The sequence below is a fragment of the Apaloderma vittatum genome, unplaced genomic scaffold (assembly GCF_000703405.1).
Source record: "Apaloderma vittatum isolate BGI_N311 unplaced genomic scaffold, ASM70340v1 scaffold23374, whole genome shotgun sequence".
NCBI classification, from domain to species: Eukaryota; Metazoa; Chordata; class Aves; order Trogoniformes; family Trogonidae; genus Apaloderma; species Apaloderma vittatum.
The window spans coordinates 740-26,748 of record NW_009712437.1 but is presented as its reverse complement, the minus strand read 5'-3'; the positions used below and the strand labels follow the sequence as shown (position 1 = coordinate 26,748).

The 26,009-nt window shown below is 37.7% G+C and overlaps 1 protein-coding gene across 1 annotated transcript; it reads left to right on the top strand.

The window, feature by feature from the left end:
* Positions 1-1,044: 1,044 nt before the first annotated feature.
* On the top strand, positions 1,045-25,427 carry LOC104272881 (sentrin-specific protease 7-like; the record flags this gene model as incomplete). The annotated part of the gene is made up of 12 exons (XM_009867990.1): positions 1,045-1,080; positions 3,639-3,746; positions 5,962-6,056; positions 12,638-12,835; positions 14,361-14,558; positions 17,412-17,527; positions 18,290-18,459; positions 19,416-19,776; positions 20,362-20,516; positions 21,482-21,628; positions 24,437-24,470; positions 25,257-25,427. Coding segments are annotated over exons 1-12 (1,789 nt in total), but the record flags the coding sequence as incomplete, so codon positions are not given.
* Between the last annotated feature and the right edge of the window lie 582 nt (positions 25,428-26,009).

Genomic DNA, 26,009 nt, shown 5'->3' with positions numbered 1-26,009 from the left:
GGCCTGCTCGGGTCGGGCTTCTGCGGTGACAGCCCGGGTGGTGCCAGCCTTGGTTGGTGCCGCTGCCTCCCTCCCAGAGCTGTCAGAAGACCACCATTTGTCAGCCTTTTCCCTTCGCAGGTGTCAGAATAGGCAGTAGTTTGGCCTTTCTGTAGCAGTCTGTGGGTATTGCTGTTGCCCACGCCAGGAGACTGGGGCTGGGAGTTGAAAAACTATCAAGTTAAATGAAAGTGGACAGACTCAAAGGTTTTCTTGAGAAGCTTCAAGCTAACTATAAGGCTCGAAAGTCTTACACCGGAGTCATACAGTGTATTTATAGAAAGAATAAACCCCTATAACTGCTAGAAGCTCTCAAACTGTGTTCTTGTACTAAGGAGGAATTTTATCTGTTAATAGGAATCCTTTATTCTTGGAGCTTCTGTAGTGTTACAGATGTCTCCTGTGGCTCTTCATGACTTTATAATCAAAACCTGAATTGCTTATTAGTTGTGTGCTTGTCAGGGGATGGAGTAAAGCGGTAAATGCTTTTGCTAAAGATAAATTATAGGAAAATTTTGTTAAATGTTCTGCCCATGCCGACAGTGCAGACCCTGGCCCAAGCACGTGTCTTTCCTGTGGCTGCAAGTTACTCTTTACCAAGGCGTGTGGTGGCAGGACAAAGCATGATGGTTTTAAACTGAAAGAGGATAGATTAAGAGTGGATGTAAGAATTTTTTTCGAGGTAGTGAGACACTGAAACAAGTTGCCCAGAGAAGTTGTGGGTGCCCCACCATTGGAAGTATTCAAGGTCTGGTTGGATAGGGCTTTGAGCAGTGTGATCGAGTGAAAAATGTCTCTGCCCATGGTAGGGTTGGACTAGATGACCTTTTAAAGGTCCTTTCCAAACCACACCATTTTACGAATGAATTTTCCTTGCACTAGCTTGCTCAAAAATTATTTCCTTTTTCTTGTTTAGTACCTGCTGTTGTGGTCCTGCTTTTCTCTGGATGAATAAAACAGAAATTGCAAAGCTTATTTTGTATCTTTTTTTCAGTAGAGAAAATAATGGAAGGAAGAACATCGTCTTCAAGTCATGTCAGTGTAAGTGTTTCTACAATTTGCAAGAATTTACTTTGAGGCTGTGCAATCCTAGGGTGTTCTGATGTATTTGCACAACAAATTAATTCTCCAGTGGTCCAGCTTTCGCTTTATTGGAGCTCTCTTTCCTGAGAAACAGTCAATAGTAATGTCTACTGTTGAACATGTATTAATGTGATAGGTTTAACATTTGACTGTACATGACCGGTGTGTTTTCAAGGATATTTTAAGACCTAGGCGGAGGTCTAAAATATTAAGAGTAGTGCTTAAGTAAGAAGAGCACCTGCATAACTGCATAATATTTAGTTATCTGCAGAGATGTGTTCAGAGACCATTTATGCTAGTGTTTATTTTTTTGTATAAGATCCCTATTAGTCTAGCAATGGAAGCACCAATGAAAACAAATGTAGGCACAGCAGATAGTTTGATCAGCCAAGGTCAGAACTGTCTAGTGTTTTAGAAGTAAGCTGTTTCCAGCACCTTGTTTATGCACTTTTTCTGACCCTTGCTCCTACAGGTGGGAACCTTCAGAAAAGTACTGCTTGTTTAGATGAGGAGTCACCTAAGTGCGTATGCACATGTATGTGTTCAGTTAGTCACTTTCTATTAGGGGAAAGCTGAGGCAACTGCATAGGTTGCACTTACCGTAGATACAGACCTCTGTTGGTTACCTTTTGACTTTGTGCTTGCTTGGTAAGTTAATTGTGGGCACTGCAAGCCAACATCATCTTAATGAGTGCAAGCATTGGGAAGATGTTGTATGCTGAGGTGGAAATTTTGCTGATGAATGTACCGTGCTTTTTATCCCTTTCTGTCTGTCCATCTGTCTCTTTTCTGACTCTAACCTTACCTGTTCTCAGTGTTATCTGTTCTTACAGAGGATGTCTGAACCTCTGTAACTTTAAATGCATGTTAAAATTTTGGATAAATATGTGTTCTTAGGAAGTTTATGACAGAAACCACTAGTCAGGAAGCAGGAGGAGTTCTGAAGTAAGAAATTTGTACCTGACCGTTAAGGTGCAGATCAGAGCAATGCATTCTGACTGATAAAACATATTTGTAGGCCACTTCTCAAAAAGGACAAAAAGAAGTGCAAAACCAAACTAATCAAACAACCAAACCCAAAGCAACCAACCAGCCAAAACCCTCAAGCAGTGTAATTGCAGGAGTTCTTGAATAAGAAGATGTCTATTTCAGTCTTTATATACATATCCTTATTGAAATGGGAGGGAGGTACTTGTATTGGAAGTTGTTGCCTGTATATAACATTTACATCCTTTATAACATGAGGAATCTGTTATTAAAGGCATATTTGTTTTTACAGAGTTTGAGTAGCAGTTGAGGGTAATGTATACAAATTTGGGGTTAATTACTAAAAAAAAAATAATATTTGTTTCAAAGAGGTGTAGAGAAGGAATAAGAGCACTCACAATTTGGACTGAGGAATTATGGTACACTATGCTTCAGTTATGGTCTGTCTGAAGGTTTACCTATGAAGCTAATTTTTCTGTTAATTGTTAAGTTGTTAATATCTCTGTTCTAGAGCCTTTGCCTATAATTTCATATTAGAAAGTAGAATATCTGGCAGCTTGCAATTTAAATTTATAATACACTTGGCAGTGGCCATCAAATGGGGTAGCTTCAACTTTTTCTTTGCTGAGATAGATGTAGTTGTCTGAAAAATGCAAATGTTGTGTTCCCTCTCTGATACATTCTAATCTGGCCGTGTTTGCAGTGTAACATTTTGCTTCTCAGAATACCTGAAGAAATGGCAAGGCTTGCACTGTTATTCATTAGGTTGATATTATTTTAACTGGTTTAATTAACTGATAGGAAATGTCACCCTCTTTCCTGGTGTTGATGAACTGGTAGGAATTTAGTTTGACCCTTTTGTTTTGAATTCCAGTGAATGAACGTAGATATTTTTCCTGAATTGGCAGATTTCTGCAAATTACTGTTTTATCTGTAAATAATTACTTTTTGAAACTCTGTTTCGGTTTCTGCAAAGCTTGGCAATGATGATAGCTGATACTATTTGGAGTACATTATAGCGTATTGATGCTAAATCATCATACCAAATACTTTTACTCTTCTAAGATACAGTTGCTCTTCATAATGAGGGAATTTTTTTTTGAGGGAGCACAAACATGATATAATATTTGTCATGACATTCATCTGTTTCATCTTTTTCCTTCATGATTCTGTAAACTGGGATGATTAAACTAGAGTGTAAACAAATCAGAAGCAACTAAGAAAACTCTTAAGTGCCAGTAGATTGGTTCTCACTTTTTAGGCACATATTTGAAGTTGTTGTGAAGTTAAGGAAGCAGCAAGAGCTTTTGAGACAGTTCATGTGTTAAAACTAGCTCATCCTGTGGTATGACACATGATTTAGCATTGAGCATCAATATGGAATGCATTTAAAGTCACAGGACAGTGTTTTCATTGCAACTTTGTTATTTTGCTGACAGTAAGGAAAGCTTTGTACGTGGCATTATGTGAGCTCATAGCAACAGTGGATAATTTAGTTTTGTCATGTGTGTAACATCATCTGTTTTCAGTTTCGTATACCAAAGAAGAAAACACACACCAAGTCAGAGGATGTCCAAGTTCAGTCCCCTTTGGCAAGGCTCCCGGGCTCCCACCATTGGGACTACCCTTTAAAAGAGGTAAAGAGAAGTTTTTCAGAGTGTAAAGTGTGTAGGAGAGTGTTACATGGAGTTTTGGTTCTGTTTTGGAGGCTGGATTTTTTCCAGTACTGAGTGCTGCCTTGTGTCCAATATCTGACCCAGATTGTTTTAGAATGAGACAAGTGTGTAGGTCTGAAATCTGCCTGGAAGCACACAGTTACAGAAGTGCCATATGGCCAGCTCAAATTGTTAAAAAGCAGAGTTGATCTTTAGATGTATTTTGAAATTATCTTGAAAGTAATTGATTTAAAGACATTTTATTTTTTTAATTTTTTTTTAGTTGTCTTCTGATTCCTGAACTTTTAGATTATATTCAGGTCACCAAACTCTTTGTTTTGATTGAGTTTTTAGTTAGCCTTTATTTGTACCCGAGAGCTTAAACTTTACGAGAATGTTAAGTACTGTATGACTTGGCAGAATTTTAGGTGCTAATACAGGAATAACTGATTTCGGTATTAAGACCAAAAGAATGTAAGAGTACTTATAGTATCTCATCTTCTCAGTCACATACAGAAGCAAATACTTGCTTCTATAAATCTGTTCCAAATTGAGTAAGCATTTTTAAAATGCCAAGTTTTAGAGACTGTTTTGCTACTCTTTACTCCTTCAGCTCAGCACAGAGAGTTTATTGCTGGTTTTCGTGCTTTTAGAATGACAGGGCTGAACAAACAGGCTCCTTCCCACAGAGGAGTTTTAGAAACCTAGGGAGGGAAGCTAGGAATTTTTTTGACTTAAGGTAGTGGTGCTAATGTGACCCAGTTCCCTTGGTAGGCTCGGTCATTTGAGCATGTTGCAATACAAACTCACTGTGTGGTTGTGTTCTGTGATGTGAAATACTTTAAGTGAGCAGAGCATCTGGTTGCAGTCAGGTTTTGAAGTTGGAAGTAATGTCTCCTGTGGTTACAAGCTGCAGCTTCTTAGGCGGAGCCAGATAACACTTGCATTGAATTCTTCCTGTCTTTGCCGTTATAAAAATAGTGGTTAGATTGGGTGATTTTATTTTTTCCCCCTTCCTATTGCTGATGTATTCTCTATTTTTCAATTTCTTATTTTTCCTACTTGTGTTTATATATTTCAGACTTTTCCACATGGTAGAGGGCTTCATATGCTTTAAAGACTAACTAGTCTTTACATTCTATTTTAAAAGAAAAGATTAGTCATGAGGTGTCATAATTGAAAGAAATATTATTGTTTATCTGTTCAAAGGTCTATCCTGGTTGTATTTAATGTTGCTAGAGTTTGCTCCTTGTTGTTTGTGAAATTCTGTGCAGCTTTTGGCGATTTGGGCATATAGATCTCTAAAATGCTTGAAAACCAGTGGTAGGAGGTGAACTAGATTATGAAGCCAGGAGGAGGGGAGAACACCTTGAATGCAATTTCTTGCTGTCAGCTGGTTTAATAATGAGGATATTGTCCATTATGGTCAGCCCTTATGGCAGGGAAAGATTAATTTAAGATACACCTTTTAGGGTCCACTAAAATACATAAATATGTGTGGGCATGAATTTTTCATGCTATGCTTAAACAGAAAAGAAAGTAAGTCCATTTTTAACCTGACTAGCATGATTTTAAAACAGCTGTTTGGTTTATTATCTTTTACGTTAATGAAAAATAGGAGAAGTTAGGAGGAAGTAATAGCAGAGGGAGGTAGGTTTCTGGAATTGCAGAAATAACAGTATGTTTCGGTAAAACTTCATTAATTTGCAAATATAAGTGCATTCGCGTAAGGTAAGAGCACCTGAGGAAAATTAAGTCTTTCTGCTGTGAGTTTTGCCATCCAATTAGCAAACCTTCAGATTCCTTTTCCTTCCCAGAATTTTATGTCTTTGAATGGAATATAATTTGGCAAAAATGCATGGAGTTAAAGTAGAGGTTATCTCGCCTGTTTGTCATTATGTAAAACAAGCCTAACATTTAAGACCCTGTTTGGGATAGTACTTTGTTAAGTAGGAAAATAACTGAACTGTCCTGTCTTGTCAAATTTTATTAGGAGGAAAAAGTTCCATTCAATATCAGGTGGTACGTGCGTGCTTTAAATCAAGCAAATTCATTCTTTGTGGGATTGGTGTATATACTCTTTGTGGCTCTGTTTTATTTGATCAGTTGCATTGTTTAAATCTCTGGCACTGTTCCTTTTTTCTAGTGTAGCGTTCATGTCTGTTGGAACCTGCTAATTTTATTTGTTTTATTTCAGTGGAAATTAAGTGCCAACAACAGAGAGCCTTCCACAAAAAGAAAACGGCAAAAGGACCGCAACAGACACAGCTCTAATGATGAAGAATCAATTGGGTAAGAAGTCATCTCAAAATTGGTTCATCTCTATTTGTGTATTTAGCGTTTTGTAATCTTTCTTGAAGATGGACATCTCTGGTCTCAGAAAGGGCTCTTGGGGCGGGTTAGTTCCTTAGTCTTAGAAACATAGAATTGTTTGAGTTAGAAGGGACCTTAAAGATCATCCTGCTCCAACACCCCTGCTGTGAGCGGGCTTTTCTTATACACTGGAGATCTCTTGCATGTTCCCATGATTGTCTCACGAAACAGGTTACGACTGTCATGAAATATGAATAGTTCAATTTATTAGTGTTGTTACAGAAAGTTAAGTATCAATTAATAGGTCAGTTAATGTTTTGTATCCCACTTACAAAACTTTCTTTATTGTGGAGGAAGCAGATAACAGCATTTCAAGGGTAGCCGTCACCACCTGGAAATAGAGTGTAGAGGCATCCAGCTGTATTACTCCTGCATTCTCACAAGAGGGAAATAAAACCAAACTAAACCAAAAAAAACAAAATAGAACACTGTTCTGAAATTCAAGCTTTTAATCTTAGTCTGTGAAGTTTCCTTTAGGGAGGGGATGAGAGGAGTACTTAGGATGTGTGTGGTTGTTTCAGCTCAGCATTTTAAATGATAATTGAAATTAATGTCACAACTGAATCAAGTACCGACCCTGTAGCAGTCAAGTTTTTGTAGCAGTCATTTACTTACTGCTTCCCCTTTCCCCAGCAAGGGCAATTTGGCAGTAATAACTTTGTGGTCCAGTAAAACATGGAAATTAGTAGTGATGTTCATGTTTACTGTTAAAACATTGACTTCTAATCTGTTGATGAAAGGTCAGGGCCTTGAAGTAGGAGGAGGACAGTGATTTTCTTCTCAACAGGGTGTAGTCAGTGAATGTGGCAATTGGAGTCTCATGTTCATAATAGTGCATCACGTTATTCCTTTGGGCTCTGAAAGGCCAAGGACCTCCTGAGCTTATGCGTGTGCTGCAGAAGCCCAGATAGCTGAATGCACATCAAGTCTTATCAGTGGCTTTATTCTGTAAAGCCAGGACAGATGTTTAGCTTTTATGGGACCTGACGGAGTGTCTCTCGCATGGTATGTGGCATCCCAATGTCAAAGTAATTTTTTCCCAAAAATTTCGCTTACTAGTAGAAGAATGTAGGCCTGAAGATGATGATGTAAACTATTCATAGTTTACTCCAAAAGCAGTCTTGTTTTAATGACTTTCTAATACAGATTTAAACAAATTGGAACCAGTGGCTACAAATATGAGCATTCAGAAAGGAACTGGAGCAGCTCTGATTATTCACTGAAATAGAGGTCAAGTATTTTCCCTAAAGGTGTACAAACAATTAATACCTTTTGGTCCTGTGCCTGTGGAAAGTGATAGGAGACTTGCTAGGAGCAGCTAACAGCATTTTTTTAATATATATTATATTTTTTTCCCACTTCATCCTTACATGTGTAAGTGTTTTTTTCATTACCTTATGTATTTTTTCTGTTTTGTGAAGGTACATAAGGGGGGATATTAGCTGTAGAAACAAAAATAATCACCTTTGCTTTTCCTTCACCAAGATGCCTCCAGTCTAACTGTTGTGCAGGTTACTTCCTGCATCTGCCAGTGGGACTTGCTTTTAATGTATAATTTGCTTGCTTTTTTCTGCTTGACACTAATTTTTATCTTTTGAAATATCTTTTGCATGACTTGCTCACTTTATTCTGTGGACAGTTTAATGGGTAATTTAAGGATCTGTGCCCCAACCAGTGTTTGCAGATGTACGGGCTGGCTTAAGTGTAGATGTTTTTCCTATTTTATGTCCAGTCTTAATCACATAATTTTTCAAGAAATTCTGACAGATGCCATTCCTCCTTTAGAAAGGGAAGCCGTTAAAGGCTCTGATGCCGCTGTATAGCTCTGAAGATCAGGTCATAAGCAACTGTCCTATCAAGGTCTTCAGACAAAAGCTGGTGCCATGTAAGAAGTGATGCTTTAGCCCGGCACCAAAATCTTTTAAGAATAGCCAAATATTTACTGTTTTCTTCCTTATTTGTTGAAGATTCCTCTCCTTTGCACAGATTTCTAGTGCAAAGCTAGTTGTGTGGAGGGGGTGTGTGTGTGTGTGCTTTAAATTGTAAGATCATTTCTGCAAAGACGCTTGCTTAAAAAAATGTATAAACCCTATTTAAATCAAAGGAATGGGAAACGTTAGAAACTCTATACCTAATAACTAGCAGTAAACCAAATTGTGGAGGGGCTTGAAGACTGTTAAGGCATAGCCTGATGGGAATGTGAGCAAAGGACGTCAGACAGGGATTTCCAAAATGGCCAACAAACTATAGGTAATGAAATCCAGTCTCATTGGAAATTCTGCTTCTGACTCCTTGACCTCCTGCTATGGGCTTTCTCCATTGTTAATGATCCTAAAACTTGGAATCTTTTCTGTTATCTTTACAAGTCCTGATCATACAATTCAAATAAGGACTCTGTGACAGTGTATGTTCCCACTTGCCGTGGGTTAGGGCTGGGCTGGCCGCTAACATGGACAGATGCTCTCTAACCCCCTCTTCCCCCCCCCCTAAATGGGAAGGAAAAGGGAATGAAGCAGAGAGACTTTCGGGTTAGAGAAGAAAAAAAAACTAGAACAGCTTTAATAAAACAATAATAGAAATAATAGTGGAATGATTAAAGTAAAGAACTACATACAACTATAGATAACAGCCCGATATCAAACCCGACTCCCTCCCCTGATAGCAATGCCCACTGATGCTGCAGAACAGGAGGCACTGGGGAAAACCCAGGCTCAGCGGCGGCGGCAGTGGGAGCTGGATACAGGGAGCTGGATTCGGGAACTCAGGATCCGGATCAAAAGCAGGAGGTCAGATGGAGTCCTCCCTGGACACCGGCCATTGCAGAGAAGGGCAAAGAAGAAAAAAGGGCGAAAAGGGACAAAACTCTCGTGATCACTCAATTTATACTAAATATGACGTATATGGGATGGAATTCTCTCGTTGGTCACCTGTCCTGTCTGTTACCCCTCGGAGGTGCAACCTTTTACTTCCTTGTGACCCCTCCTACTACCTGGCACCCCCAGCGTGGCACACAAGAGCCAGCCGTGGCCTTGGTCACTATAGGAATAAGAGCAACAAGAGCCTTTCTGCATTCCAGTCCCAGGCAGTAACTGTAAACATCAGGTGTTATCACTGCCAGTAGCAGGCACTGTCTGCAAAAACATGCTGCTGACTTCAGAAAATATAGCCTTTTAGAAGACACTAAACTGAAAAGTAAAAATCACTAAATAGGACTGGGTTTTTAGTTAAACCCAGGACACCACTGGACTAATTACCTTGCAAATTCAAACTAAATTTAGTAAAATTTCATTATGATATCTTGTGTTTGACAAAATAGAAAGAAAAATTGATTTTTCTACAAGGTGGAGCAATCAAAACTGACAGAATTTAGAGCTGGGAAATAGAGTGTTAGGCTCTGCATGATTCTAGTCTGGAGAACTGAAGTATGCAGTAGAGAATAACACATTTATGTTGTCTCATGGTGCTCTAGAGTAATGATTTTAAAACATTTAAATTTATTTTTTTTAAGGAGAAAAAAAATCCCTGATTCATATCTTCATGTTGCTAGGGCTTCTGCAGCTGTTTTATATTTGGAGGAAAAATGCCGTTTAGATACTTCAGGGTTTGATTTGCAATTTCAAGTCCTGTTAGAGGAAGAGGGAAAGCGTCTGGCTTAGTCTTTTGTTGCTTCATTTCTTCTGACACCCGGAAGACGAAGTGTTTTCCAGTATGTTTCTTTAGTAATGAACCTCTACAGTACTTTGAGTCCTCCTTACTTGTAAGGAGGAAATTAAAGCACAAGAGTAAATGTCTAACTTCACAAGATAAATTTTCACAAGTTACTTGATGACTTTTACCATGAAATTACCTTTTAACTGCTTTAGTAGCTGTAAATTTTCTTAAGTCTAATAGGTTCTTGTGTAGCTGAATTTTGAACTTCTAGTACATTTTTAAACTGTATATGTTCTTTATTTCCTTACATTTTGCTTATATATTTCTTACTTCTATTATAACTCACAGTTGGACAAACAGCATATATACATTTGGTCACTGTAAGCTCTTCTGACATGTTAAACTGTGTATGAACTGTGAATGTTTGAGAAGCCCAGAAAAAAAGCTAGAACTTTTGACTTGCAGGAGAAAATAAATCTCTTGCTTCCTCTGCTAAATCAAGAACACTTTGCAGCCTTGGTATATGCTCACTAGGCTGCTGCAGTTGGGCTCCGTCATTAGTGCTACTAAATTGTCTGTCATGACCTGTATTTATATTCTAAGCTTTTCAGAAGTTAAAGCGTATCTTTAAATGAAATTCCGGTCTCTGGATCTTTGGAGTGTAGAAAAACTTTTTTTAGGTCTACAGTATTCAAAGCACATGCTCTGATGCTATAATAAGTTCTTTTAAAAACAACAATTGCATTAACAGTATATACAGTATTAATAGTGTATTAGAGTATATACAGGTCTAGGCGAAAGAATAAATATATACCTGCCTTTCCCTGATTCTACCTGAAACATTCTTGAGTACTTTGGTGGTTTAGGTCAGTCTTTTCATGAGACTATCTTTGTACGTATTGTGTCTCATTGCCTTTGCAAGGTCAATCTCTCACTTCAGAAACACTGAATTGTTTTTCCAGCAATTAATTAAACCCGATTCCTGGCATCAGAGTACCATGTTTAGAGGTTTGGTTTTTGTAATCCCTCAGCATTTTTTTTAATTTTTTTTTCAGTGGGAGATGACACAAAGTTTTAGCTCTTTACCACTTAGTTTTTTCTTTGGGAAACTTCTAAGAGAAACCCACAGAGTGGAAGAAACTGCCTTCACTTGAGCCTAAGTTACTTAGCTTTGAATGGAATCTATTTATGTTTATTGCCCATTGCCTAGATAGTGATCTCCAAGGTGCGGTGTGTGCAAGACAACCTGTTGGGGTACAGGAAATAAATATTTTCTTTTAATAATTATTAAATAAAATGTTTATTGCATCTTTATTGTGTCCTTTTTTAAAATTTTTATTTGTATATCATATTTGTACACCTGTGTAAGTTACAATTAAATAAACATGTTGAAGGTACATGCTCAAAATACTTTTACTGGTGGGATGTATGATCAAAACAAGTTTGGAGACCATCGATGTAGTAAATGCGTAGGAGAGCTCTAAGAGAAAGCAACTGATTGCTTACACATTATGGCACTCAGTGATGCACGGGTCTCACAAGACTGACCAGCATTCATAGCTTATATGCAGGTTCCCCAACTACCTTTTCAAATTCAGTGAGGGTGTCATATGTCTTGTTTACATCGTAAGTAACCAGGGAAAAGAAATCTCAACATGCAGCAGCTACTGAAAGAATAAAATACAAGGTTTATTGAGCATATCTGTTCTTCGGCAGCTTTTGTGCCATACCTCTATTTGTTTACCACTAGGTACTGTGTAACCATGCTGTTGAGCTGAGTGCAGCATATCAATGGGACAAATACAATTTCCCAAACATTGGCTTGCGCTGTTGTCAACCCACTGAAGAACAGTAGTCATTTGCCTAAGAAATTTCACTGTAGCTTGTGTGTAACAGTTATGAGAGCAGTAAGAAGTTTTCTGTACCTATAGAAGAAGGATTCTTGCTCAACAACGTGAACAATTTAATTGAGTTACACAAGACATGCAATAGAAAAAGCAATTCTTGCCTCACTAATCTTTCAAAACCAACAAATGAGCCTGAACTTCACTGTCCTCTTAGGACTAGCCCAGGGAAAACAATTCCAGTTCTCATCTGTTTGACAAGTCATTCCTGACAAATTATCTGTGACGTACGATGCTTATCAGCTTATAAGGAAACTGTCCAGATTACTGGCTGTGCTGCAGAATTAATTCGTTATGTGAAGACTTCAGTACCAATCTAACAGAATCAGGAAAGTATAGATCCTTGTTTTAAGAGCCTCAGTAGGGACTTTTTACTAATTTTATAATTCATAGTTCAAGAAGTCTTCAGTGAAATTGAACAGAAATCGGTAGGAACCTCCAAATCTTGAGAAACTCTACTAGCTTCTTGATTATCCCCCCCCCCGCCCCGTGATCATATAAGCTTATTTGTGATAGGAAAATCCATAATATTCATGGTTCAAAAATAAGATGACACAGTAGGAGTACTTGTTTTCATATCCTGGTGAAGTGTACACTTTCATAATAGTTTGTAAGTCCTTAGTAACACCACTTCCAATATTTTGCAAGAAAAAGGCATCAAAATTTCTCTGCTTCTGCACTGAAAGTTTACCTCTTCATTTACATATGGAATTGTTAGTCATTGATGCTAGAAGAAGGAACTTTGAAAGGCTATCCTGAGCAAGATATTAATTTGCGATTCTTCTCCAAAAAAACTGCTTTGTAAATTGTCAGGGAAGTGAACTTAGTTCTACTGAAGATATAAGGTATGATGCAGAGACGTTAAACTTATAGAAAAGCTTTGTTGAATTCATGTGACTTAAGAAGTTCTCAGCACCCAATTATTTATTATTATATGTATGGCAGGCAACCCAAAGTTATCTTGACGAACGTCCTGAGGACGAAAATAGGAAGAAAATACACACAGGCGCAACTTAAAACTGGTGCTTATTTTTCTGATGCTGGCAAGCTGCAGTCACATCAACCGCGCTCATCATCTGCTGCCAGCCTAAAGATATGGCAAATTTTAAACCCTACTCTCCAAAGCCTTTTTCTGTCTGAAAGGTATGTTGTCTTTGCCTTGTATTGCTAAACAAAATAATTTTCCTTGCTGTTGTTTTTTTTCATGAGATACCATTCTTTGTTTTACCACAGCTGTCTTATTCATGAATTACATTCTCATGTCATCTGACTCGATTGAATTCCCTTGTATCTGGTTCCTTCTGGTAATTGTAGAGAGAAGTGGTGCCAGGCGTATTGTCGTTGGTTTTCTGATCAGATGGCTTCTAGACGGTCCTGTACTGACAAGACCAGTTAATTCTAATTGAGCCATTGGATGCTCAAAATGTTCAATTTTCTTTTTTTAATTCTTGCATTTAACTACCCACTTTCCTCAGAGAAAGTATGAAGGTGTATTTTCACTGTTACCATTTCAGACTACTCATAAAAGTAGGAGAACTGACATAAAGGGTCAGATCAATTGCAGATCCCCAGGAAAAAGTGTGGCTAGAGTGAGGGCTGTTTTTTAACTGAGTTTCTTCTCTGAGTTTCTGATGGTAAACAGTTTAGGGACTTCCTTTATGGGAACTTACATCCAGACTCATTGCTCATCACCTATGTGCCTCTGCAACATCTTGTCTGTAAGGTAGTCTCCTGATTAAAAGCAGATTTACATTTCAGTGTGAGAGGAGATGTGAGTGCTTCCCAGACGTCATGCAGTCGGTGCTGGAGCGTGCTATGGATGACTAGAAACAACAGGAGAATTGTGTGATTGATATCCAAAAGACAATATTGTTTAGAACAGATTCAAAAAAGGCCATGATATTGCGTCCTAATCCAATATAAAGTGCAGCAGAAGTGGTAGAATTTAAATCCCAGTTTGAGAAACTTCAGTGAGTAAATTAGGGGCTATACAACAAGCTGATTGCAGTGGCATCATATGTAATAAGTTATGTTCTTTTACATTTGTATGCTCAAGTGGGCAGTTGCATCTTCATGTTTCTGGTTAGCTTATTTTGGTGCTTGTCTCTTCCAACACTTGTGGATGTTTTTCTGAGCCTTGCTATTGCTATTCTATAGAATGCCACCTGGAAGGTGAGGAGAGGGACAAAATCGAATGCTGTATTTTTGAGTATGTGCTCATTTTCTACATGTTGTCTAAATGCTTGAGAAAAATTCAGTCTGTTCTACTGGAGGCTTCTTGTTCATGGGAAAACCAAGATTGTTTGTCTCATAGTTCTGAGAAATGTGTATAGATGTTGCATGAAAACTCTTCAGAGATAAACATTTACCAGTTCTTTAAAAAATACTTAGATATGTGTTAGAGCCAATGCAGTGTGAATTGTATCTGGCTGAGGTGAAATTATATGGCTAGCATTTCTCACCATGGTCTCTTGTTGGTATTTTGTGTTTATCTGCTTACCTGGGATTTTAAGTTCCATAGTGGGATATTATTTTGTCTCTAAGGGACTGAAAGTAATGATGTTTGATGATTATCAAGCCTCTAAGCTAGATGAATTTAACAAAACAGTTTCTTTCTCTAGATTTCAGTGCAGTATTTATGATTTACTGTTACATATATATATGGCAGGCAACCCAAAGTTATCTTGACGAATGTCCTGAGGACGAAAATTGGAAGAAAATACATAGAGAGCCACGTAATAATTGATGCAGATTTATCTAATGCTGACAAATTGCAATCGGGTCAACTACTTGCATCATCTGTTGCCAGCCTACAGACGTGTCAAATATTAAGTTCTCCTCATGAGAGTTCTTTTCTGTCTGAAAGGTATGTTACTCACTGCTCATTTTGCCAGTCTTCCTGAAATGACATAGCTTCACAATGGAAAAGAATTTCCCTGAAACGATTTTTATGATAGTCTTGTCCTGAAGCAGATCAGTTTCCTGAGTGCAAAATAGCATGTTTCTTCAGTGAGCCATTTTAATATTGCATTTATTCTGATTTTCTGTGCCTGATGTTAATAGGCTACTTCTCTTTCATAGACAAATTTGTATTTGCAATAGATCAGTGTTTTGGTATGTGAAGATGGCCAAGTAATTCAAACACATTTAAGTTGGTTTTGTGTCCAGTTCAAAAACCTTGCTTTCATATTGATCTTAATGTGTTCTAGTGTGATTTTAAGTAACTTTCTTTGCAGAATTTCTCCAAATTCCTCTCTGTGGTAGTTCATTTCTTCTCACATTAATCCACCAGTGGTCTCAATCCCAACAGAGTGCCATTGTTTAAGGTCTGTGTGCATGTCCTCTTGTCGCTTAACATCTACTTTTCGTCTTTTCTTCTTTTGGTCTAAGATGACAACTGAATTCAGAGTAAGCTGTTCCCTTTTGTCTTCTGTGGCCGCCTCCTTGCTCAAAAGCAAAGTATCTGTAGGAAGAATTAGCAAGAAATTTAGGTGGTGAAAATTGAAAGAGGAAGGAAGAGAAGAATGGTCTGTGAAGGCAGGAATAATCAACAGTTCCCAGGTTAAAGAAATCTTAAAAATTCTTGAGAAATCAGTCATATTCCTCATCTTCATACATGAGCACTGAACTTAGAGAACTGAAATTAATAAAAATTCCTTTGTCTTTTTCTGTTAGGATCCCCATTGCTGCTTAAATTAATCTGACAAAGCTGCGATTTAAATGAGGGAGTTGGAACAGTTTATTAGACTATCTCATTTTAGAAGTATTATGTTTGTTGATGATAAATAATTTTCCATAACTTTAGGCTGACTGGAGTGTGGAGAGTTTGTCTGGATTGGTGGAGATTTTTATTTGTTTTGCTACAAAATCTCTTAAGATTTATCATTTTTAGTATCCAGTTTTTCCACTTGGTATTTTTTTGGATGATGGTAGGTAGTGAGTTCACAGAGAAGAAAACATGAACTCTTGTATGTAATTCTCTAAATCTGAGGAAACATCTCGCATATTTTTTCAATGTCATATCTGGAGGGTGGCTGTTGAGTTTTGTGTTAAGCATAAGAGTGGTTTGAACTAGTCAGTTCTTTTAGTAGTTGGTGTACTCAACTTGCCTTAGATTTGGAGTGGTTTGTTGTTTGTATGTCTTTTATGTATATCTATTTGTATGGTCTTTTAAGGCAGTTAAATCTGTATTTGCAAGAAATAGTATGTGAACCTTTTGGAATTTCATGGTGTTCTGCATTAATTTGTCGTAAAATGTGTTCTAACCATCATCTAAGTCAAGAGTATTGTCAAATATAATGTGCCTGAAATAACACAAAACCAATTCTGATCCTCCATGTCTTTACTAGAGCACTGTGGGCATCTTTGTCTTTACAGTGCTCCCAATGATACTTTAGTGTACAGATATGGCACTGAAGAATAGGCATCTGTTCAGAAAATGTCCAGCAGTTTTGACTGTCTAGTTAGACATGTCAAGAACATTCTTTCCCATGGTCAATAATGTTCTTGATGCATCCAGACTCAACTGTCAGGGATTTCAGGCATTATGCTGCTTGCTTAGCGATTTGTGAACTGGAGACTGCAACGTTCTGAGTTAGGCACATTATAAATCTCTGAACCTAAAATCCCTTTGGATTAAGTGAGATGACAAAAGGAGGAATAGAAAAGATTTTCCAGAGCAGCATTCAATTTCTTTACCTATGAAATCTTTCTTTTCCAACTTGCACAGAAAATGAGGCAAAGGTCGTGAAGGTTAGTGTCTTTTTACCCTGTAACTGTGCCAAATTTTCAGTAGTCTTGCATACTGAATGTAATTGATTTAATATGAGAAAATATCTCATGAACATGTAACTAAATGTTATCCTAATGCATACACTAGAAGCCAAAATACAGTTATATAGACTTTTGTCATCTGTAACCAGACTCCAGAGAAGTTAAGAGTATGTTTACCAGAACAGACCTCAAACGTGAAGATGTCATACTGTTCTGTCTTTCACTACTTTCTGAATCCATTCTCTTATTTGTGAAAAAGGTAAAAAATAAAATGAAAAAAACCCAACAAACAACAACAAAACCCCCAACAAATCAAAGCCAACTGGTTGCTTTCTTGCATGTCCTTCTTTTTAGAATGAAGCTACAGACTCAACTGAACATGTGTAGGTTGCCTAGTTTCTCATACTGTAATCCTTTTCTGTTTCTTCCTCACTCTTGTCCTGTCCCCTCTGTCTCATTCAAAGTTACTGTTTCAGGCCCTTTTGAGCAGGAATTTCTATTTAAAATTTTTCTCATTGCAGGAGCTTACTCAGTGGATTCTATTTGCAGTTCTAAATCTGAATTAAAAATATACTACATTGCCTCATTCCCACTGCATTTGTGTCGGAGATGAGGATATGGTCTACTAGCTAATATCTTTTTTTTTTCCTAGCTATGGTTTCTTGTTGCAGTCATGCTTTACAGCAAAATAATATTTCAGTGTCTGATGTCAAGCAGGCCAGATTTTCATACTTTGCACCTTTTAGAAACATCGATTTCATTAGAATGGTAGAATATTTGTCTGTTTCCACAGTGGGAACTGAATTAGTTTGCATTTCATTTGCGAGGCCTCCCGTGCTTACAAGAGAGGCAGAAGTTTGTGGTCTAACAACTTTTGTTTCGGTTGGGAATTTTGTTCAGTATTCTTCTAAAATGAAAGATAAGTCATAGTTAATATTCTTTACAGGTCTGAGTGTCGCCTGAGAAAGACAGATGATGTTCTGTGCAAATTGACCAAGGCTTCTAAGGAACCTGAAAAAAATAACATCTTCACTTGTAGAAGACGGGAGCTGCAGAAGAAAGGTTTGTAGTGAGCAGTAATCTGATGTTTAAATATGAATTTTGGAGAGCATTGAGAAACTTTCTTTTTTTTAGTCTAGTATTATGAGGAGAGCACAGAAATAAAATAGATGTTGCACACAGTGTATGTGTTTCCTCAAAATGTAGTATCTGTATTTTTACAGATATGATAAAATATGTCAAATAGCTGTTTTTAAATAGGAATAAAGCTATGGTGAATCAGGTCTGTGGAAGAAAAGAAACTGAAGGGAGCCTTACTGCACCATAAAAATCCTGATTTTATAAAAAATCTTCTATACTCAAGAATGCAATATACTAAGAATGCTCAAATGGTTTGTGAACCATGCTCAAATATTTATGCTTATGCAATATTTGTATTTACTACTGAAAATTTATGAGCTCTTGCTGAGTCTTCAGGGAGAATGTACTATCTGTTTAAATGGTTAGTACTCTTTGCACATTAGAACAGGAAATGGAGAACATTGCATCCAGCAGAAGATAAAGGAAAGACTGGGGGGCATGGAGTGCTGATTCTTACTTAGGAGCTATGAATTTGGTTATACCCTTAACTAATCCTGCAACAATAATCTTTCTTTAATTATTTTAGAGAATATATTTTGGCAGCCACACACAATTAAAAAAGGAAAGAACTGTCATGGATAGTGTCTGCTTCCATGCATTTTATTTAATATGTAACAGATATGAAGAACTACAAAGGTTTTTAAGGATAACCTGTTAAATCACAGTGGGTTTTTTCTGCCACAGAAAACAAGAACTGTGATCACCTGGAAAAGAGGAGGAGAAACGTGAACAGCACTGCTCTTAGTCAGAAGGAATCAGGCTCTTCTGATTCTGAGAAAAGGAAAAGAAGATCTAGTGGCCATATTTCTGATGATTGTAATGCACACATTCCAGAAAAATCACTTCTTCTGTCTGTAAGTTGCACTTAATTTTAATGTGCTTGTTTGTGTTACATTAATTTTAATGTATTTGCTCATGCACACACACTTCAATAGCACCAATGGAAATAAAATCATAATTAGGATATCCAGGGATACTGTTACACTGTTGGAATGTAGTTCAGTGGTGCATCAATAAGAGTGAGTGTATGTACTTCTGTCCACAACATCAAATTATACTTGTTGTAGTGGAAAGATTGTCAGAGCTGAATGACAGAGTTTCTTTCAGACAGGAGCATGGAGTAAAATGATTTTGGAAGTAGGGCATCTGGCTACTTAAGTGAAGCTTCTTTCACAGCTGGTGTAGAACTAATCAGGGAAGTCAATACAAAAATTACAAAGTATACCTGGAATCATTGAAATCTTGCCAACGTAATCTTTCTCCCTCCTCTTGGGCTGTTGTACACTTCCCTAAAGTTTCATTTTCATCTGTCATTAAGATTTGAAAAAAAGGGAAGAAGAAGAAAAAAAAAGACTGAGAGAATCAGTCAGTCAGGTACCAACTGGGATTTACATTCGAGCATCTGAATATAGTAAAGGCATCTCTGTAACATTCTGGTTAAAACCCCACAGAAGCAGGTAGTTCCTGAGTCTTGTTCACCCAGTTGACCAAGCCACACATTTGCAAAGCAATGAACATCACTAGTGTTTCTTCTCTCAGTGTCAGTGAGAGAGGTGCTAAAAAAATCAGAAGTAGTTTCTTGTTCAGCTTGAATGGTGGTCGTAGTAGATTTTGAAAAGGCTGTCCCTCATACCTAAGTTTTGGCACATGAGGAGGGAGAATGTACTCTGACTGGAGCACTAGAAGCAGCTGCATTAACCTATAATTGTTTTGTGTAGTACATAGCTAAGTCTCAGTGATCACTGACCTGAACCATCATAGAATTGCCAAGAAATAAACTTATATTCTGTCTCTGATTCCTGTTTTCTAGAAAGAGCAACGATCGAATTCGACTCAGTCTCCTGGCCACAAAACACCCTGTCAGGATAAACACAGTCACACATCTAATACAATTCTGGTGCCAGATTGTACTCCCCAGGCATTAGAGAGAGATTCTGATGACATTTCCACCCACAACCACTTAAGGCCTCCTCACAGCTGCGCAGAGGAACCGGGCTCAGAGTCTCCTTCCAGAAATTTGTCAGAGAAACAGCTTTCTGCTGCCAGTAAGGATGTGACATCACCACGAGTTAGTACCATCAGGAAATCGAAGATGGACACATCACAGTACCTGATCAAGCTGCGGAACAGTCTCTGCAGGGGTAATCGGCAACTTGTTTCAGTTGACCCAAGTATGTACTCTGTCTGTGCTGCTGACGATTTACTGTGGGTATGCTTAAGTAGTAGGAGAACTCGTGCCTGATTGGCTAGTTGAAAGGTGCAGAATAAGAGACTGAAAACAGAGATTGTGTCATTTGTAATGCATAAGGCAGGTTAGTGAGCAGTGCCCAGTCTCAGTGTCCTGTACTGGAGTGTAAAGGGTCTGGTACTTGAGAATCAGGATAGACAGTAGGATTTTAAAATTCCAGTCCATATTTTGTGCTGGTTTTGTGGCTATGGAAAATCAAGCTCATACATTGTGACGATGCTTAAACTGAGAAAAAACTACTGTCTCCTCTTGGAAGCAGCTGTGTTGTATCCAGTTTCTTTTAATAGTCAAATAATTTTGAGGATCTTGGATAAAAAGTGGTAATAAAGATAGAAAGTAGTACTTGTTGCGTACACTTTGATGCGTGGAGAACTTGACTGGTTTGGGCAATGTACTTTGATGTTACATATGCGAGACAATTCTTTGCTCGTCTTGAGATCTGCAGTGAGTGAAATATTCTGAACTTCTGCATACTGTAGTATACTTATACTTCTTTTTTTCTGTGTAGTTGTCCTTTCTAGTGACGATGAAGATGATCCTTCTGACCCACAATGTGCAGAGCTGCTGCAGGATAGTGTCACTGACAAAGAACCAGAGCAACAGTCTGACTTCTGTTTCTCAACAGAGCAATTGGAAGAGAAGATGGGAGGTCGCGGAAACCAGGTACTTCAGGTTTTGGCCTGTGTATTGTTACACCAATCCTTTAATTTATTTCTCCAATGTTTATTTTTTTCTTGCATGCTAGGACAAAAATGAAATGCTCAGAGCAGGTGCTATTAATTTCAGCAACAAGCAGTAGCTGCAGTAATTTATTTTGTAGTAGAATTCTGGACAGTATTCAGAGAAGATCTCTGTCTCTGAAGCTTGAGTGTTTTTGCAACATACAACGTATTTCATATTTTGAAAAGAAACATTTGGAAATGTTTAATGTTACAAAACAGGAAGGGTCAAATAGTAACCTGAGCTAGAGGTAGACATGGTGAAGATACGTTTTTGAAAAGTTCTTTTTTTCACACAATGTTTTATATCAATCATAGTTCATGTCAGCAGTTTCTTCTTGTCATCCAGTCTTCAATCTTTGTTGACAGCAGACAGAGGTCATAGATAGGGTAAAATTCCCTTTCCTCTGTGGCTAGCAGTAGAATTTGAATCTAAAAAGGAGATTCAATCATAAAGGTTGTTGCCCCATTTTGGACCTGATTAGCATTTTGCTGCTTGCTTTGACCTGGACTTGAGTTATCTCTGTAATCGTAAAGCAAATCAGAAGAGCCATTGCTGTCTCTTCTCACAGGTGCATCATTTTGATCATAAGCATTGAATTAGATCCTGCATTTTTGATATCTGAAGAGGAATATTTTTTGTTGCCTTATTGTTTAAATTTTTACTTGGCGCTAGGTTAGTAAAGAGCACAGGTTATGTCTAGGCAATGGGAATTTTTGAGGTGGAGCAAGGCCCTTAATGACGTTGTCACTAATGACTGTAATAACACAGCTTTTTAAAGGAGATTCTTTTTTAAATGGAAGTTTCCTTTGCAAGTAAATTCTTATAAACAAGAAGAAAAAATTGCTAAGGTTACAGAAGGGAAGTATTTCATGTAAAGCCCTGCAGTAAACACACTTTTTCTCTAGTTTTTAATAGAGTCACCTGAAGATAAAGATCCTGTCAGCTCACAATCTGGAAGCACACCTAGAAAACTGATGAACCCAGCATCGGATGTTCAGTTTGGTAGTCTATACGTTGGGAAATTTAAATGGTTATTAACAGGTCCTGCTGAGGTAAGCTGTTCTTTTGTGGTGATATTTTGAGGATGTTTAAAAAGGTTCTGGTTACGCAAAGCTAGTGCTACTTAGTGTGGAAGCACTGAAGTTTTGCTATCGTTCCATCAAATTGCTTTGGCTAAATGATGGAGTGTGCAGTCCATTAGCTTCTGCATTTAGATTGCTGTTAATAGAAAGGCTAATTGGGATTTTCTTTGGAACCCATTTACAGAAGTAAAGTTTCTGTATAAATGCCGTAGTGAAACAGAAATAACACTGAGGAAGCTTTCAGTAAACTCTAGTTGAAAATAGTGACTAACTTAATGTTTCTTGAAATAAACACCAATTACCTTTCTCAGAAAGAGTACAGATACTAAAGTAATACATAATGATCAGAGTTTAGATATATACTATGCGCTAATCTTGCCTTTTAAACACAAATTTCTTGTTTTGTAACTTTAAAGATCTCAGAAACAATACTAAAAGTGTGAGTGTGTAGGCAACATGCTACTCACAGGGTATAGAAATATAAGTGAAGGTGTACCTAAGATGGAGTACCAGCTGCAGGAGTTTCAACAAGTTTGTGACCAGGCTCATTCTATATATTGTGGTTGAAAAATAAATGTTTGAACATGTATGTATTTGTTTTGCTTACAGTAAGACATTTTGAAATCTTGTAGTAATAATTTCAGCTTTTCACAAAGCAACAGTTTTGTGCAGCAGTTTTCATGCAGTTATGAAAGTTTTTGATGGACATTTCCTAAATTGATAAGCCAAAATTATCTGAGGGATGAATTTAAAGATTTTTAGAATCAATGTTTTTAGGTGGAAAGTGAAAATTTTCCTTGGAAAAAAATGTTCCTTATGCTTACTGTGGTAATGTGAGAGAAACCTCTTTTCTTCAAGTATGTGTCAAATCTTGTCAAATTGACTATAAAGCATTCTTTGTTTAGCCAAGTCTTTTTAATGTAGCAGCAATGTAGGTGGAAACTTGAAAGACCTTTAATTCAACAGTTACTATACATAACAAAGTAACACCTCAGTGTTTCTATATAGTGTCCTTAATTGGCATAGTGCACCTGACAGTCTTTATCATGGGATACTTAAGCTCCTTTTAGAATCATAGAATTATTTAGGTTGGAAAAGACCTTTAAGATCAAGTCCAAGCGTTAAGCTAGCAATGCTAGGTCCACCACTAAAAGCTAAGTCCGTAAATACCACATCTACATGTCTTTTAAAGACCTCCAGGGACGATGACTCTAACGCTTCCCTGGGCAACCTGTGCCAATGCTTAACGACCTTTTTGGTGGAGGTGTTTTTCCTGATGTCCAATCTGAAGCTCCCCTGGCACAACTTTAGGCCATTTCCTTTTGTCCTATCTCTTGCTGCTTGGGAGAACAGGCCAGCCTCGGCCTCACTACAGCCTACTGTTGTAGAGAGTGATAAGATTTCCCCTCAGCCTCCATTTCTCTAGGCTAAACAACTCTAGTTCCCTCAGCTGCTCCTCCTGCCCAACTTGATGTCATGTGCAAACTGACTGAGGGGTGCACTTGATCCCCTTGTCCAGATCACTGATAAAGCTGTTAAACAGAACTGACCCCAACACTGAGCCCTGAGGAACACCATGCATGACCACCTGCCAACTGGATTTAACCCCGTTCACCACCACTCTTTGGGCCCGGCCATCCAGCCAGTGTTTCACCCAGTGAAGTTTATGCATGTCCAAGCCATAAGCAGCCAGTTTCTCCAGGAGAATGCTGTGGGAAAACAGTGTCAAAGGCTTTACTAAAGTCTTAAGTAGACAACGGGCACAGCCTTTCCCTCATCCGCCAGGTGAGTCACCTTGCCGTAGAAGGAGTTGCCAAGCAGAGCCTGCCTTTCATGAACCTGTGCTGACTGGGCCTAATCGTCTGGTTGTCCTGTACATGCCATGTGATGGCACTCGGGATGATCTGCTCCATAACCTTACCTGGCGACAAGGTCAGACTGACAGGCCTATAGTTGTCCAGACCCTCCTTCCAGCCCTTCTTGAAGATGAGCATCCCATTTGCTAGCTTCTAGTCAGCTGGGGCCTCTGGAGTTAACCGGAACTGATGGGTGATGATGGAAAGTGGCTTGGTGAGCACTTCTGCCAGCTTCCTCAGTACCTTGGGTTGGATCCCTTACAGCCCCATAGGCTTTTGTGTGTCAAAGCGGTGCAGCAGGTTGCTAACCATTTCCCCTTGGATTATTTGGGCTTCGTTCTGCTTCCTGTCCCTGTGTTCCAGCACTGGGGGATGGATACCTAGAGAACAACTGGTCTTACTATTAAAGACTGAGGCAAAGAAGGAATGTAAGTACCTTGGCCTTTTCCTCATCATTTGCCACTGCGTTTCCCCAGCATCCAGTAAAAGATAGAGATTCTCCTTAGCCCTCCTTTTGTTGCTAATGTATTGATAGAAACATATTTTATTCTCTTTTAGCCAGATTAAGTTCTAGCTGGGCTGGTTGAACTTTGTTCCAAGTGTCCATCATCTTAAGGAGCCTGTAGGCAGTTCCACAACTTTCTGCTTATTTCTTAGTGCTTAGCACCTCCAGAGGTCACTTTGCTGTCATTTAGATTCTGCAATATATATTTAGAAGTGTCATTTCTCAAACTAGGCATATTGGATTTACTAGTTTTAGGTTAATGGTCAGACTTGATGATCTTAAGGGTCTTTTCTTACCCAAATGATTCTATATTATTTTCAGTTTATATAAAGAAAGAAGTGCAAGTAATTAAAAATTCTTACTTTGTTTCAGTCAATTTGTAGTAGGCAAACTAATTTTTTTTTAATCCTATTTCAGTTTACAAGCAAGTATATTATGATGCCAGTTCAGGGTAAGAGAATTTTTTTTCTTTAGTCTTCTCTCAACTGTATCTTTAAAGTATTGCATTAAAATAATACTATAAATTACTCATAATAATAATATATCTTACTGTCTTTCACAAAGACACTAATTTTCAAATTTTCAATTTTTCAATAAATAAAAGTATCCGTGCTGTAGTATAAACATTAGTACCTTAGCAGCATATTGCACTTTTAAGCTGAGCATGTAATTTTAATGGCCTTGCCTCCCACATCCCTGCATATATTAAGTGTTGAACTATAGTAAATATGATTACATGTATTTTTGAGGTGAAACATTAAGCTTTTCCAATTAGCGTTTTAGACCATTAGCTTTATTAAACAAAAATGTATGAGTTGACTAAAGCTAAGAGGAATGTGACTGTAGATTTGCATTCAGTCTATTTTCTTAAGATGTTGCATTGTTTCTGTATCTCGTAGAAGGTTTGTGAGCAGTTCTGAGTTGGGTCTACTAAAAGCAAATAGATGTTCATGATTTGCAGTATTTTTTCTATATTTGTAGGTATTAACTGTGGTTATTCTGAGGAAAAATACTTTTTTTTTTTCACGAAGAATCCTGTAGCACCTTCGTTTTACATAACTTGATATAACTGATTTCATTATTAAATTCTCAACACATTTTATTTAATGCCAGGAATAAAATGTACAGGTTCTGTTTCAATACACGGATCATGCTTATATCTTAGCCTGTAATTAGTGTAAAATGTATGACTTTATGCCTTTCAAAAATATGCTATTTTAAATTCTGTGTTTTACAGTGGCTCTTAATAAGAATATTAAGCTGACAGTGGATACTCTGGATCTGAGAAGGTTTGGCTTGTGGAGAAGTACTGGTAGCTGTTCAGCAATGATCATTTTCCTTTGGTTGTCCGTGGATTATTTAGAAAAACTTGAAACCCAATTAGGAAAGTTAGTTATCGGCAAGCCGTGTAAGTAATCTCTTTCCTTAAGAGCAATGAAAAGGTCTATTATGTTGACATGTCAGTACTGTGGTTATTTTACAGCTGTGCATCTGGAAAAGAGAGGAAAGTTTGTCAGTTTTGCATTTCTAAAATGCCTCGCTATACTTGTATTTAGAAAAAAAACTCTAATAATGATTCAAAATCACTGTTACTTAATAAAACCACCTTTTAACACTTCAGTTATAGTCTGTGTGAGAAGGCCTTCTGAAACTAGGCTTGTGTGTAAAGTATCTCTCCCTTTAAAATAAATGGGATGTTTTAAGTGTCCTAACTTTTGAATAATGTATATGCGAGATGAAAGGCTTGGCAGATGTAGGTTGATTTGGTGGTTCAGAAGACTGCATTAGGCCATTGCATTAATATTGGAGAAAATTTCCATGAAATGCCAAATGGGATATTTAGCCTGAAGGGTTTTAGGGACTCATTCTATTAGTTGTTCTAGCATGAAGCTCTGTAGAACTGAGTATAAGTTTTATTCAGATATTCAGAGTGGTGCAATGACAAAAGGTTTTTACGGTAATAATGTCATTCTAAAATAATATCTACCAA